This window comes from Hemibagrus wyckioides, linkage group LG12, assembly GCF_019097595.1.
Source record: "Hemibagrus wyckioides isolate EC202008001 linkage group LG12, SWU_Hwy_1.0, whole genome shotgun sequence".
Lineage (NCBI taxonomy): Eukaryota > Metazoa > Chordata > Actinopteri > Siluriformes > Bagridae > Hemibagrus > Hemibagrus wyckioides.
In genome coordinates this window covers 13,642,448-13,658,294 of record NC_080721.1, presented here as the reverse complement: position 1 = coordinate 13,658,294, position 15,847 = coordinate 13,642,448, and the positions used below count along the sequence as shown (strand labels likewise).

The 15,847-nt window shown below is 38.2% G+C and overlaps 3 protein-coding genes across 21 annotated transcripts in view; all 3 read right to left on the bottom strand.

Moving 5' to 3' along the window:
• LOC131362395 (NACHT, LRR and PYD domains-containing protein 12-like) overlaps window positions 1-1,157 on the bottom strand; it is a 54,173-nt gene extending 53,016 nt beyond the window's left edge. For 3 of the 11 annotated variants that reach the window (XM_058404329.1, XM_058404330.1, XM_058404339.1), the window contains exons 1-2: window positions 1,058-1,126; window positions 692-776 (exon numbers count right to left, since the gene is read on the bottom strand). Coding sequence is in view for 2 of the 11 variants with exons in the window: in XM_058404335.1 (XP_058260318.1) it covers window positions 692-717 (26 nt within the window). In the remaining 9 variants the exon portion in view is untranslated. The other 8 variants (XM_058404340.1, XM_058404331.1, XM_058404336.1 and 5 more) reach the window with 6 other exon arrangements.
• Window positions 1,158-4,664: 3,507 nt separating this feature from the next.
• LOC131362404 (uncharacterized) lies at window positions 4,665-13,506 on the bottom strand. Its single transcript, XM_058404376.1, has 5 exons — window positions 12,921-13,506; window positions 9,227-12,041; window positions 9,023-9,137; window positions 8,748-8,885; window positions 4,665-5,714 (listed from the first exon to the last, which is right to left on the bottom strand). The coding sequence occupies exon 2, from the start codon at window positions 10,731-10,733 to the stop codon at window positions 9,525-9,527; it is 1,209 nt and encodes a 402-aa protein (XP_058260359.1). The 5' UTR covers window positions 10,734-12,041; window positions 12,921-13,506; the 3' UTR covers window positions 4,665-5,714; window positions 8,748-8,885; window positions 9,023-9,137; window positions 9,227-9,524.
• Window positions 13,507-13,655: 149 nt separating this feature from the next.
• Window positions 13,656-15,847, bottom strand: part of LOC131362393 (uncharacterized) — a 50,629-nt gene continuing 48,437 nt past the window's right edge. For all 9 annotated transcript variants that reach the window (XM_058404319.1, XM_058404321.1, XM_058404323.1 and 6 more), the window contains 3 exons: window positions 15,535-15,708; window positions 14,571-14,741; window positions 13,656-13,910 (listed from right to left, as the gene is read on the bottom strand). In XM_058404319.1, the coding sequence (XP_058260302.1) occupies window positions 13,904-13,910; window positions 14,571-14,741; window positions 15,535-15,708 (352 nt within the window). In that variant the 3' untranslated portion in view covers window positions 13,656-13,903. The remainder of the gene's footprint in view (window positions 13,911-14,570; window positions 14,742-15,534; window positions 15,709-15,847) is intronic.

The window sequence follows — 15,847 nt, the reverse complement described above, 5'->3', positions numbered from 1 at the left end:
ATTAGGCCTACTGTAAATTAATTAACTGGCAATACATTATTACAAAAAATATAGTAATTTCAGTATTGTAATTACACAGCATTATGGTATCATTAAAAATAAAAAAAAATAATAACCTGTCCAAAATATTTTTTGTTGTTGTTTTTTAAATTACTGAGATTAAAGGGAAAGTCAGCAGATGCCAAATGATGAGGCCTTATAAGAAAAATTGCTATACAGCTGAATTATTGATGTCAATGTGATGTCAATATGACATCAATTTCATGTCTAAAACATGACATTGATTTGATGTCAGTTGAACGTCAAACATTTTGGCCTACATATATAATAAACCAATTTCAGTGTAGGATTAACTTCCTATTTTAAACCAATTACCACTGGAAGAAACTGCTTTCCAAACTGAATTTAAAATAATGTTATAGCATCTTGATCAAGTCTTGACTAATATTTGACATCAAATTGGTGTGTCCGCTGGGCAGCTAACCACGCCCCCAAAAACTCCCCACCTCCCTTAAAGTGAACACCGGTTAACAGTTAGAGCCAGCTCCTATTAAGTAACAACACTTAACATCCTCATCCCAACTAATGTCTTCAACACTGTAATGACATTACACATCTATAACTGGGCAAAAATTTACTAAATAAATTATTAACAAATTAACCTACAAATTAATTAATCAGTTATACTTACCTAGGGATATTGAGGTACCGGAACATGGTCCCACTTTCCTAGATGATGGCTGGGGTGGGGTTTTTGTTGTTGTTTTTTCTTCTGACTTTCGTAGAAGTCAGATTTTAAAACACATTATGTCTGTTCCACGTTATTAAAGCAAAAATAACCACAAACCAAACAAACTGAAGGAAAACTCGAGGAGAAAAACTGGAATATATAACTAACACACACCGAACACTTACACACACCGGGAAACACACTGAAGAGGAAGATCAGCTGAAATGAAGCGGTTTTCTTACTGCTCTTTTTACACGAGGTCATTATAATATAACAGTTTTGTATCAAATACATGATAAAAAGTGGTTTATTTTAAAAGAAAATTACCTTCTTGTATTGAACAGTCCGTCTTGTTGGACATTAACAACACCGTTTCTCCGTTTCAGTCGCTGCGATGAGACAAAATGGAGTCGGGGCTTTAACAGGGTTGCCAGATTGAACTGAAGATGCCAGTTCAACTACAGCTTAAAACCCGCCCATTAAAAAAATACCAGGCCAAAATGCATACTGTGATAACTAATATAAAAATAAACAGAAAAACCAAAGCAAATTAGTGCAAAGGGAACTATTTAGAAACACACACACACACTACGTTAGCCACCTGTATACGTTTTGTTTAATTATCAAACATGCCATCCGAATCTTATAGCAGAATAATAGCGTATAAACCTTTTATAGAGACTTAATGCAGAGAATCTTCACAGAACTCATAAGAATGTCTCTTGAAATATTATAGACTATTATTCTTTCCTATTCTTTTCGGCAGAACATTCTATATTTCCCCCACTTTGGCATGATAATGATAAAAACACCATGCCAAAGTCTGACTGGATTGGACTCTCCTCATCCTTATCACCTAAACTGAGCCATATTATTAAAATGTCAACATTACATATTAAACTTTATTGTGAAGTTTGTTTGAATAGAAAAATAATAAAATATCATGTTTAGAGTCAAAAATAAAAACCCATCAGTTCCATCAAAAAACAGCTCAAATTTTATCGACCCGCCCAATGCATTTTTTTACTGGTTAGACGTGAAATCTGGCAATCTGGCAACACTGGCTGTACAACAAACACTTTCACTTTCGGGAACCGAATCACTAAGAAACGAATCGACCCTTTGAGTCGGCTTTTTGGTTAAAAATTAAGAAAAAGCGAGATTGAATTATTTTTTTACTCGTTCATGTAGACGTTTTGTTGTTCTGAAGTTACACCACAAGTCTACTTCAGTGACCAAGAAATACAATAAAAGTGTCATTAATAATACTAATCTCACATTAATCACACAATCTTAATAATCTGAATAAATTCATTGTGGCTGTTTGTGATGGAGACAAAAAATGCAGCTGAGAAAAAGACTTCACATTTTATATGGTATTATTTGGTTCTTTTTAATAAACTGTGATCTATCTGTAGAGTATGTGACAGGGGTATCTGATGTAATGCCCCAAAAGTGTAGTATAGTGTTTTATTTATTCTCTAAATATAAAGAAATTCAGGAGAATTTAGACAAGTGACGATGACACACACCTGAAAGAAAGAAAAGCAACACACCTACTAATGTCTCATTAGTATTTATTTATCTTTAGTCCATTTATTGAAGTGAATGCTACACACACACACACACACACACACACACATTAGATTGCTTTGTATGTGTGTATGAAGGCCCATAATGTTGATTATTAGGTAATATTACATGGTAATAAAGCTTGTACATTATAACCTGTATGTCATGTAGCGTCTCCAGGTCGGATCATTTGTTCATGAGGCCAGCTGCATCCTTCTCAAAACTCAATTAACCATTACGCAGCTCACAACTGACCTATTTCGCTTATAGTTATTTCATTTTGACTCAACCGACATGCTGTAACTCATGGGAGCCAGGCTCCGGGATGTCTGATGGCTCTGGATAACCAATGATCCCCCCCAACCCAAACAACGAGACTGGAGACAAAGGAGGAATCCTGCCTCCATGAATGTTGGAGTTCTGCAGACCATCAAGTACTGATAGCCCAGCCTCACACCCCTCAACTCCCCATCAACTTGTGACCTTAACATGCAAATCACCCTGCGCCTAGCAGTTTTATTGCCGTTAAAAGTCAACAAGAATTCCCTAATCTAAAGCGAATCAATGCCTTGACCGGGGATGACCAAAGTTCTGACTGAAGACACACACACACACACAAGTACATAACATGAGTCTACTATACTTTAATTGAAACTTTATCCATTCCCCGACTTCACCATAAAGTATGCAAATGAGTGACCGAGCGGAGACAAAGAAACTCTTTCCCTCCAAAAGTTTCAGGTATTGGATTGGTCACTCTGAAAAACTGGGCACGACCAAAGGATCAATAAAAACCCTAAGCACCCATCTATCGTTGCTCAGCTTTTTGCTCTGCTCAGCTCGGCTCTGCCCCGTGGCACGATCTCTTCTATCGTCACCCGACTCGACTCCGATCTTTCTTCGGGACAAGACTTTCACTTTCTTCTGAGACTTTGCCGGCAGCTTCAATCGAAGAACTTTTGTTTGCACCACCAGAACCTTTTTCATTCCAGCAGAATCTCTTGCTTACTCCGAGGACTTTGAAACTCCGAACCTCCTTGGTCCACTACATCAGGACTCTTATCAACAAACCAATGCAAGTAAAAGTTACTAATTATTTTAGGTCTGCAATTTTAAGCTGAAGCCCCTTTATTAAGGCGAATCCTAATTACCCTGACGATTCTCACACGGGTGTAACCAAAACTCGATTTGAAACTTGCCATATTTGGTCTCTTCTCTGTTTCCTTATCTCCCTCTCTCTCTCTCTCGTTCTGATTTCCTCCGTGTTCCCTTCAATACTCTCTATCTCTCTTTACCTCCTTATTCTCTCTGTATGTCTGTCGTAGTTAGTATGTGTTGTGTGTTTCTGTTTTATTAAATGCATTTTATTCACAAGTGATTGTCTCTGTGCTTTGCTCACAATTTCGGGGTCCCTGAACATTGCTCTTGCTACATGCTAAATTACAGCTAGTACTTTATAAAGTAGTTATTCTTTCGTGGCCAGGAAGATAACTTTCCCTGGAATTAATACATAATTATACTGTCTGTTCGGTGGACGAACAAATCAAATAATTGTGTTATTGATTCTCTAACAGTTAGTTCTAAAACCCCCATTTGAATATTTATAATTAATTATAACCTGTTATAATTACACTTAAATATTGAAATTTTGAGCTAAATTCATTAGTCATTAGTAATAAGTCCAGACTGCAGTCCTTAAGAGGAATAAAACACTAAAGCAATAAAACACACACAGCAATTAAACACAACTGTATTGCAGGATGACATCAATAAATTAAAGACATTCATTCAGTAAACAGGACACATAACATTAAAATAAAGATGTTTGTTAAGTTAAACTGAATTCAGCCAAACATAAACAAATCTCCTCAGCACTGTGACTCTCTCGTGTGTGAGGCAGAGATCACGCTAGCAGGAGACTGCTTCCTGGAGAGTTTGTCTCTAGTTAATGGTATCACTTGTAGCCGGCTCATGTTATCACTTTAGAATAAAACGATTTTTTCTCTATTTTTATCACCAAACACTGGAGAAACATTGACAACACGTTTGTATGAGGATTTGTTGCATTACCACATCATAAATAATTTAAATTTACAACAAATAAATCTTCTACATTGTAAACTTACACAGGAAATGAAAACCTGAAAGTGACCGGTTGCTTGCTAGAGTGAGCTCAGGGTTCAGCTGAAACACACTGATATGGTTTAGGTGTCGTGGGCGGAGTTAGGTGGATGCTCCGCCCATGACAGTCCCCGAACATTCTCTTAACATCACCTCATTATTTATTTTACATGTACATACATTCAAATATAAATTATAAATAAAATAATTAGTAAAAACATACGCAGTGCACAATCAAATGTTCTGTTGTTTTAAATGTTTTTATTGATCATTTGTTTTAACTGTTTACACAAAATGACGTAAAAAAAGAGTCGGAAAGTCAAAACAGTAATACATGAATATATATATATATATATATATTACAATAATAACAATAAAAACATTTGTAACTATATAACGAGTTAAATGTCTTCGAGCACCGTCAGCTGCAAATGTAACAAAGAAATAAGAAATAAGTCACATGGACATTAGATAAGATTTAGATGAACAGTTAAATAAATAAACGTCTATTATATAAGCCTTTTTTATCATGAAGCACGGCCGCGTTTGCGGAACAGCAATGAAATCTACATCGTCTTAAAAATATCTTCTAAAATTCATCTTCTTAAATTATTCCAAGGAAGTGGAAAACATTAAAAACTCTTGCATTTCTTTAAAACCTGCTGGTATACAATGAGACAATATGTTTTTATCCCTAAACACAATGATCTTCCTTTAATTTAGTCATTTAACAATCAATTATTTTAATTCATTTAATTATCATTTATTTAGATAATTAAAGGCATTTATCACTGCTCTTAGATGTAAATTAACAAATCATTTAGTTTATCTGTTCAACTTGTTTATGAACTGTGTGGTTGTAAAATATCAAAATGTCATGCGATATGCAAAAACAGTAACTGAATGTTAATTATAGATCTATTGATTGCTAATTATGTGAAGATGTTTTTGTAGTTTTAGTTTTAATAATAATAATAATAATAATAATAATAATAACATCATATTTGTTTAAAATATTCACCGTAATAGACCAAACGTAATAGTACAGCTCTTTAAGTTATTTTTAATATAGTATCTTTCAGCATTTATTTACCCCTAGATGTCGCTGTGGAAAAGGGAATGTAAGATACAAACACTTCTACATCGGTACTCTTAGTTGATACTCAGTTAAAAATGTTCTAATACAATGTGGTTACCATTTTAAATTCCTATGTGGTGCAAATTTCAGGGCCAATGAAATGAAATCTTCCACCTCAGTCGACTTTAGTGTCTTGAAATTCTTGTGTTGCTCCTAAAAATAGAATGAAATAATCACTGTTATTCTCTGCATTGTAACTTGTACATTGTATATAAATTTAGGGTAAAGAATCTGAGTTAGATTTGAGCTACGGAATTAATCAGTTGTTCAGAACATAAAAAGTGAATGAATTTTATGAAATGAATTTAATCCTACAATGTAATATGCAACACAGTTAAGACTTGGTCTTCAATTGGAATTTTGTTTAGTCATTAATTGTCAAACCATTTTGGTACAATTTTGCAAATGGTATTTTTTTAGTGCAAATCTGTAAACTGAACATTTATAACAAAGCTGGTCATTCTTTGTAATACCTGGTAGTGTACCTAATAGTTTTATTATTGTGTCAAATTACTAAAAGAATGAAATAAAATAATGGAAGGACATAACATTACCTAACTAATATATAATGTAATATCTATCCAGCATGTCATCAAAAGATGGAATAAAAAAAATCATTTCCCAGGTTAGTGGGTGTCAGGCACAAACACCTCAGCCGCACCCCCGCGCTCCCAATCACCGGACTTTTAATGACACCACCTGCACCCAATCAAACGGCGCCTACTTAAACCCCTCACCTGCAGAGCACAGCGGCTAGTATTGAGACTGTTTACGAGAAAGTACCGAGTTACTGCTCTAGTATTTCGAGTTGGATATTTCCGTTCATCGTATTGCCTTTTTTCCCCCTGCCTTGGTTATTAAAAGCCGTGTTGGATCTGTTCTCTGTCTCCGTGTGTGTTGTGACAGAATACTAGCCCCACAAACAGCGAACTACGAGATCTTACCAGGAAGATGGAAGGTCAGCACGTCGGCACACCCCCTACAGCAGCTCAGCTGCAAACCGACCCGTCTGCCGCCCCGGTTCCGCAACAGCCGACAGCCAAACCGCCTTCTCCACCGGACCCTATCACTGCTCTGGCGGCCTCACTACAGCAAGCGGTACTGTCCGTGGCGACACTACCAACCTGTCCGGTAGCCAAACCAGCATTATTCTCGGGCGGCGCGGCCGAATGTGCCGGTTTCATTATGCAATGCCAGCTCTATTTTGAACTGGCCGCTCAGTTGTTCCCCGATGACCGCGCTAAAATAGCCTTTATCCTGTCGCTGTTGTCCGGCGAGGCCCGACGCTGGGCAGAGGCCTTGTGGACATCGGAGAGCCCAGTGTTCGCGTCCTTAACGAACTTTCTAGCCCACTTCAAGGCAGTTTTCGGTGCGGGCGCTTCCACCCTCTCGACACATGACGAGCTGTTCACTCTGCGGCAGGGTAGAAACACCGTCCGCGAGTATACGCTGCGCTTCCGCACGCTGGCGGCATCTAGCGGATGGAATGAGATGGCGCTACTCGCGGCGTACCGGCGGGGGTTACAGCCCGAGATCCGACGGCAGATGGCCATATATGAAGACTCCAGCAGCCTGGAGGCCGTCCGGTTGAAGGCACAGACAGTGGCCCAACATCTCGTCGCGGTTCCGGGTGTAGGGAACCACTGTTCCGAGGCTTCACCCAGTGAGGAGTTCTCCGCACCAGAGCCTATGCAAACGATCGTGTACCATCTATCCGCGGACGAACGGCAGCGCCGGCTTCAGCATGGGCTCTGCCTCTACTGCGGAGAATCTGGTCATTCCATTTCTACCTGTCCCGTCTGTCCGGTCCACCCAGTGGTGAGTACTATCCACCTCAGCTCAGTACTCTCTAATCCTCGGTATCATGATGCCACATTAATGTTTGACTCTCACTCTTATTCTGTCAGCGTGCTCTTCGACTCGGGCGCGTCCAGGAACTTTATCTCCACTCGCATCCTCTCTGCATGCCATATCCCACGACAAAGGAACCCAACGCGCTATCGCATCGCAACCATCCAAGGAAAACCGCTGGGTTGAGAACTGGTGCAGTGGCAGACGCTGGAATTGACGACGCGTATTGGCTGTATGCATGAGGAGGTGCTCTCGCTGTTGGTGTTGGAGGAGGCCAGGGTGGACGTTGTTCTAGGACGCCCATGGCTGGCGCAACATCAACCCACGATTCGGTGGAGCACAGGGTGCATTGAACAGTGGAGTAATCATTGCCTCAGCTCGTGCCTACGCGCACTCCCGCGCCCTCCGCCTAGATCTGTTCTCCTGGGGTCGACGAACATCGAGAGCCCCCCCTACTGGCCATGAGGTGGACCTCCCAGGAGAGTATCAGGATTACACGGAGGTGTTTAGCAAAGTCGCCGCTACAAAGCTCCCACCACATCGATCCTGGGATTGTGCTGTGGACCTTCTGCCCAACGTTAAGATGCCCAAAGGGCGCATCTATCCCCTGTCTGTCCCGGAGCATAAGGCCATGGAAGAATATATCAAAGAGGCTATGTTGATGGTTTATGTGGAGTTGTGAAGTGTTTGCTTTTGCTAGATAAGTGTGAGGTGAGGTGTGTGTGTTTGTGTGTGAGATCATGAACATCAAAAGCACTGAGATTTGATCTCATGACTTTCCAAATCATGCCCAATGTCCTAACCACTAAACTTTGCAGTTGCACATTATTTCTCAGTGAACTGTAATGGGACTTTCACGTAGAGTTTCTGTTCTTTGGGCTTTTACCATAAAACTGCTGTATTTTTACAGTATGAAAGTGCTGAATATACAAATATACTGTATTATTACAGTGTACAATATGTTCATTATAGGGATTTATTTATTTGTTATTATTTGCTATTTATTTTTTTAGTGAAATTTGAAAAATGCCTGTATTTTATACAATAAACATTTTCTTCTGTAATTGCTGGATCTGTTGTCCATTTCTTTTTTTGATGAATGGGTGAAAGTTTAAAACATGCACCTTAGCAATTGAGAAAAACTCTAATTTAAAAGAATTTCCTACAGCATTTACAATAATTCTTTATGTTGCAGTCTTGTCATGCTTTCAGACTGAGAAATATGCAGACTTTTACATACAGTGTATACTGAGCTGTGGTTGATGGCAGAGACCATAGGTGCCAGGTTTCTACAATCAACTTAGTGCTTACCTGTGAAAGAAGACCAAAACTTACCATCTGAGGAGATTTCAGTGTCAGACTGAAATCTACTTGGCTTTTTGTGTGCCCTTTTTTTATTTGTTGTGTCCTCACTTTCAATGTTTGAGGTCTCAGCGACGCGACAGCATTTCTGGACAGCTTTGGTATACGAGTCTGAAAAAATAATAGGTTGTTGTAAAATATTAATTTAAATATAATTAAGTCATTTTAGCAGTAACCAGAAAACGTATTAACATTGTCTTTATAAATAACAGACAACACACTGAGACCTGAATTACTATCATTATTACCTGTTTTTAGCCAAATTCTCTTTATTTGGAACCGCCTCCACTGTTGTTTGTCAGGCAGTGCATTATTTCTGACCAACTGCCTTGTTTTGGAAAATGTCCAGTAACAGAACATTCCCTGTAAACAATCGCCAATTTTAATTATCAATCGGATTTAAGTATTGTAAGTTAATGTTACTTTAAAGCTTATTAAATACAAAAGCATACTTCAGTGGTTTCTTCCAACCAAGTGGTGGGAATAATTTCCACTGAATTGTCATCTGCAAATTCCACCAATGCAAATTTTTTCTCTCCATCTGTTTAGAGATAAAACAGACAAATTAGTAGACTGATTAATTAATTAATACAACAAATACATTCAATATCCTATTTCTTATGATAAGGTTGTGGATGAGGTTGTGATTACTGTCCGCTTTGGCCTACCTGTTTATCATGAGGGAGACATTGGAGATTGGTACAATGATAAGTTCGTGATTGTCTGAGGTTTGTCATGTTAGGTTGTGAGCTATGCTATGGTAAGAGTGTGTGTGTGTGTGTGTGTGTGAAATAGAGAGAGAGAGAGAGAGAGAGAGTTAAAGCTTATGCAGGATGGCCAAAAAAATTCTCCCTTATTTTTTTCCACCATTATGGCCGTTCTTGTCAGCTGCCATTCTGGGACGAGTTTCATTACTGATTGTCTTGAATGAACTTTAAAACAGCCAATAATTCGTGAATCACATGGGTCTCTGAAATATGGTTCAGATTTTTCAAAAACCTTGCACAATATCATTGGGGAACCCGACTCATCCAACTCATCTCTCTCTTCTATGGCCTCACAGCATTTTCCTTCCCCAAGAATAAAGGCATTGTTTGGTCTTGTGATTTTGGACTTTGTGACTATCACAGATTGTGTCTGTGGACAATTTGAGATCTCCACAAAACGCTTAGCCACTTGAATAAGAGGCTGTTTTCCTGACCTTATGAGTCGCTTGAGCTTTGCAAGAAAGTTTTCAAATGGGAATGCACTGCAAGCATCAAGAGTGCCAAAATTCATTGCCTCTGCTGGTAGATGTACCATTGAATGGATGTTGTACACCATGAAATGGTCTCCATATAGCTCTTTTATTTTTGCAACAAAATAAGTCATCAGCTCAGTGCTATAGCTGTTGTATTCCACTGCCAAGTTAGGTGAAAGAAGAAGGCCCAAGGCAACACTGAATATCATGAAATGGTCATACAGTTGATCAGCTAGAATTCCCTTTAATGCAATCTTGCCAGTGTACACAGCAAACTGCTGCAGTTCAGTTGCCTTCCACCTATCTATGTCTTCTAGACGCCTTGGTTTTCTTGCAAAACTGCTTGGAATGCTCTTCCTGTATGACAGCAGCCTTTGGGACACTTCATCAATTTGTCCAGCAGACATTCGCACATTCCGGTCACCTCTAATCCACTTTGTGATCATTTTTTTTGTAACCCCCAGGCAGGCTTGGTGCATGTAGTCTACTGGAAATTGGTCAATCATGTCCAATGGCAGCCTTAAAAATGGAGACACTGGAATGGCCTCATCATCCTGACGTCTTTCCATTTCAGCACGATGTGTCTCATCTGTGTGTAGAGTGAGATTATCCACCTCTGGGTAAGTAACACACCCAGAAACCCACATGCCCCTCTGAGGGCATTTATCACACCCATAATATCCTTGTCCATTTTCAAGGAGTTGCTGGATGTCTTTCATGGCTTCCTCAATAAAATCTAAACTTGTTGGTTTGGAAGGACCATGTGTCAGTGTCACAGGAAAGACAGGCAGTCCATCAATATTAAATGAAATCTCCAGTGTTGTTATTTTTTCTGTTATCTCCCTTGGGTAGTGGTGCAGCTGCTACTTAGGTGCTCTCTTATGTTAAAATGAACACACTCCATCCCTGACTTCATACATGTTTTAATGTGTCTAGGAGTTTGCAGCAAGGTTCTTGCTGTTGAAGGCAATTCTGGATGTGCATATTTTTTAAGCCCCCTCAGGAGGTCATCAATGGCATTATGTGTGATGAGGTGTTTTGTAGCCCACTCCTGCAGAAATATTGTAAGTGAGGCTGGAAGCATTTCATCAATATCCTCAGGCCCTGAACTACAGCTTTGATAAGCTCAAAAACCCATAAGAAATTATTTTATTTTCAGAACACAAATGAAGCCATTTTTACTGAAATATGTGAAATTTCAGTCCTTCTGTTGAAAGTCTATTTCCCCAAAACTCAGGCACTTCAAAAAATTCATAAAAAGATTGTAAAACAAATTTATATGAATCAAGAAGTTTAATCACAGTCTTCTGAAAAGACATGATCACTTTATCTGATAGATTTAATTAAGGTTTTATTCACATATAAATGCTAAACGACTAATATAAACAGAATCAAGCATGTGCTTCTATTTACCAAAACTGAATGCTGTAAACATTGTTGGCTGATCGATGTTTATATGTAAATAAAAGCCTAAATTAGATCTGTTCATCATATAAAGTCATAATGACTTTTCAGAAGACTTGGATTAAACCACTGGATTCATTTTGATTAATTTTTTATCTCTTTACAAATATTCTGAAGCATCAGAATTTTGGGGGAATAAACTTTCAACAGAGGGACATAAATCTTGCAGATATCATGAAAAATATCTTTTTTGTGATCCAAAGATGAATGAAAGTCTTAAGGTTTTGGAAAGACATGAGGGCGAGTCAGTGATGACAGAATGTTCATTTTTGGGTGAACTGCCCCTTTTTAGAAACATCAGTGCTCTTTTAACTGAACTACACTAACAATGTAGAAGTACAAAAAAATAAATAAAAATAAAAAAAATAAACATGTTGAACATTACAGTGTTAAAATATTTGGACTCAAACAACTCATCACACTCCTGGAGATGGTCATCTCTCCTGCTGTGCTCTAACGGCCCTCTTTCCACCCCTGTCTCTTGCCCCAGTGAACCATTTGGAGAGCCTTTTCTGCCTCTTTTTGGTTTACATCTTCAGTCATTGTGTTCTTTTTCAGTCCACCTGTAAAAGCAAATGCACATTAACATCTGAAATGTCCAGCTGTATATTATGGTAACACTTTATTTTGGTGTCCCTGTTCCAGTGTCATTGTCCATTCAAGTACTCAGTGATATTAATGATGAAAATCTGCTTACAGGGTAAAAGGTCAGTTTAGCCCAAAATCAAAACGTGCGCGCGCTCTGACAAAAGAAAACGACTCTTTTTAATGCACGGTCTCATTATGCGCCGATTTAGATCCAAATATAGTGTAATTAGTGTCATTATCAGTCACAATAACTTAAAAACATATACGTTTTTCTGTGTACGTGAAAAATCCGGCGAGTCTCTGTCCTGTTATCAGCAGGACACCGGGAATTCCCCCGGTTCACCTGATGACCACTCCGGGCCTGGTCTCACAACTGTCTGAAATTCACCCTAAATGACCTCGCCTCCGAAAGCAGCACTTTACTCTTCTAGATGCCTGATCGGATACCTCAGAATTCACAATTATGCTAATTGTGTTAATTATTATAAATTGGCGCTCCGTTCGTTCCTCATCAGCAGCTGGCTGTACGGTAAATTTACCTCAGGGGAAAAAATGGCGGCTAACCTTACACAGACACAAAATACACAAGGAAAGCAGAAAATAAACAAAAATGTGTTCAAACTCAGGAAACAAAAACCTCTACACATTACTATCAACACATATAACCATATTTTAATCCTCACACACACTTAAGTGATTATAACTGTTTCACGCTTCTCCCCCCACAGAAAAGTTATTAACATTAGTTTAGCGGTTTTAAGATCATTTAAACTGTCAAAACAAAGTTCCCGATGCTTGAGACCACAGATGATAAAGATAAATAATAAAGATATCTTTAGAAAATATTCATTTACCCGCTTATTCCGCTCCACATCCACGTCCTTCAGCCGCCTTCAACAGATGAAGTGATCTCCCTCCCGCCTGTCACTCACTGGGTCTGGAAGAAACTGTATCCTTACGCCATGGCGGGATTTCCTCTACTTCGAATATTTAACATCTTCACAGCTGTCATTTTAAATTTCCGCTTATTTTCAACTAAGATCACATGATACATGATATTATGATATAATGTTATAAGAAGAAATTCATAAGGAATCATTCAAAGCAGTAGGACTACTTTGTCAAGCGGAAGGTGATGTCAGTGAGTGAGTAGGTCTTATTGAACAGGTAGGTCCAGTGAGACCCATTTAAATGTCTTCCTTTCCGATTTCCCCTCATTCCCAATTAAATACATTTTGATAAATGCACAGGCAAGTGAACACTGAAATGCTGAACATTCAAACAAAGAAATAAAATAAAATAAAATGCATTTTAATTTAAAAAGTAGCTATATCAAAAATCCGTGATATTCGTTGTTTTAAAGAGATTAGTCAAGTGATTAGTCAGCTTAGCCAAGGCACAGGTTAGTCTCTCATCTTCCACTGGAATTACAACATTGTCATTTTTAGCAACAGAGACGATCTGGAGTTTTTAAAACCTGACACAGAGTGTGTAAAGTAGATCTGTTTACACATATTCTTCTGAAATCTGTGAATAAATTCACTGCTTGTTTTCATTACAAAACTACACAAGACTGTGTGTAAAACAGCTGAATGTTTCTAACACTTTATTTTCTTTGTACATGTGATCTGTATCTACATTTATTTTTATATACAGTATATTTATCAACACGAGTTTATGAATTATCATATGAATGGCTGATTAGATAATTGCAGGAAGGAGCAGGTGTACAGTTATTCCTAATAAAGTGATCAGTGACACTCAGTGTATTAAATGTCTGATCCCCAACATGGAAATGCAGGAACACCAGAGTCTTCATCTCGTCCACAGATGTTCATCACCAACTGAAAAGAAAAGAAAAACGTCTGAGTAAATAAATACAGACTGGACTGTCATACTTTATGACCAAGTTCTAGCTTGATCAAGAGCAGGAAATCATCTGTGCTCCCAGAGAAACATTATTATCCTCTTTTTATAATTTACTGTTCAAAATGTCTTTCATTACAATCTGTAACATTTAGCTAGAACAAACAAGAAATTCCACCAGAAACCATCACATCACTTCTCTTCTCTTCTCACCGTCTCTGGAGAGTTGCTGTGTTTCAACTCTCGCTCTACATGAATATATTTAAGTGCAGACTTTAAGAAGAAGCTGAAGTGAATTTTACAGGAATGAGAGAAGACACAGTGTGGAAGCACAGAATAAAGAGATAGCAGGGTGATACCGGCAGGTGAGGTGTTCATTTATAGTCACGCTCATGCACTCAGTTTGGATATTTTGTAGTCTCAGATTCTCTGTCTTCTACTTTCACATGAAATTTAAATCCACACCAAACAGCATTAAAGCAAATTGTTAGAAAACGTCTGATTAAACAGAATATAGTGAAATTGTAACACATTAATCTGATATTTATGGAAATGTATAAACTAATGCTAATAAACATAATAATGCTATCAGTCTTTTAATTCATTTCAGTGTTTATCTAAAACAGATCATTACTCACTTCACTGTCTGTAGATTGTGATTTTCCCTCTTTAGAGCAGAGAGACTCTTCACTCCTGAGTCTCCTAGTTTATTCCTAGACAGATCCAGTTCTCTCAGGTGTGAGGGGTTTGATCTCAGAGCTAAAGTCAGCGCAGCACAGCCTTCATCTGAGAAATCACACCTACGCAACCTGCAGACACACAATAACACACTCTTCATCAACAGATCTTCATCTAGGTTTAATATTTACTTTAAAAATGATTTTTATCGCTTCTTCCTGCTTCACACACCTCTGCATTGTCTTTCTAATCAGATCTCAATAACTAATGTAGCGAAGGGAATGATTTTTAAAAACACTCATCATAAACATTATTAATGATAAATACCTTAATGTTTAGACATTGGGTTTTGGATTCTGTATTTCTGACAAAATGTGTAATAATATGAGACAATTTTAAGACCTTAGTGATAAAAATACTGAGGAAAACTGCATGGGTGTGATACTGTTTGTTCATTCATCTGTTCCTGATCTGGCAGATCTGGCAACCCGGTTCAGAGCCACTAGAGACAGACTAACTGAATGAGTACTTTCTAACAGAACAAATTCTCACTTTAAAGAATTTCACTGCTGCATTTAAACCCCGTAACTCAAACACAGTGCATTTATATAGCATTTATAGTCTGTGTTCCAGGTGTAGTCTCTGTGATTAGTTACAGTTTATCTAATGTAAACATGTTTTAGTAAATTTCATTGTAATTTCAGAAACACTGCAGTTGCATCAAGTCACATTTTATGAAGTGGATCTAACATACGTACATCTGACCCAAAGACTCAGTGACCAATTATCAGTGTGCAGAAAAAATAAACAATCATCTTCCTCAGGTCATTGATGATGAACCTAAAACCCCTGCTTCAGTCTCACGATTAGAGAAAGTGTCTTAATGAGGATCAGGTCATGTGACTCTCAGAGAGATGATCTTACCACAGTGTCTCCAGTTTACAGAGAGGATTCTCCAGTAGAGCAGAGAGACTCTTCACTCCTGAGTCTCCTAGATTATTAAAGGACAGATCCAGGTCTCTCAGGTGTGAGGGGTTTGATCTCAGAGCTGAAGTCAGAGCCACACAGCCTTCATCTGAGACACGACAACACTCCAACCTGCAGACACACAATAACACACTCTTCATCAACAGATACTCAACAGATCCCTCTGTATAATATTTATTTAAATTCAGAATATCATGAGGATTTATTATCACCTGTTAATGAAAAAAATGTTCTTACAAAACGTCTTAAT

Excerpts from the sequence above, each read along its gene's own strand:
- LOC131362404 (XM_058404376.1), bottom strand. The coding sequence starts at position 10,733 with ATGAAAGACATCCAGCAACTCCTTGAAAATGGACAAGGATATTATGGG.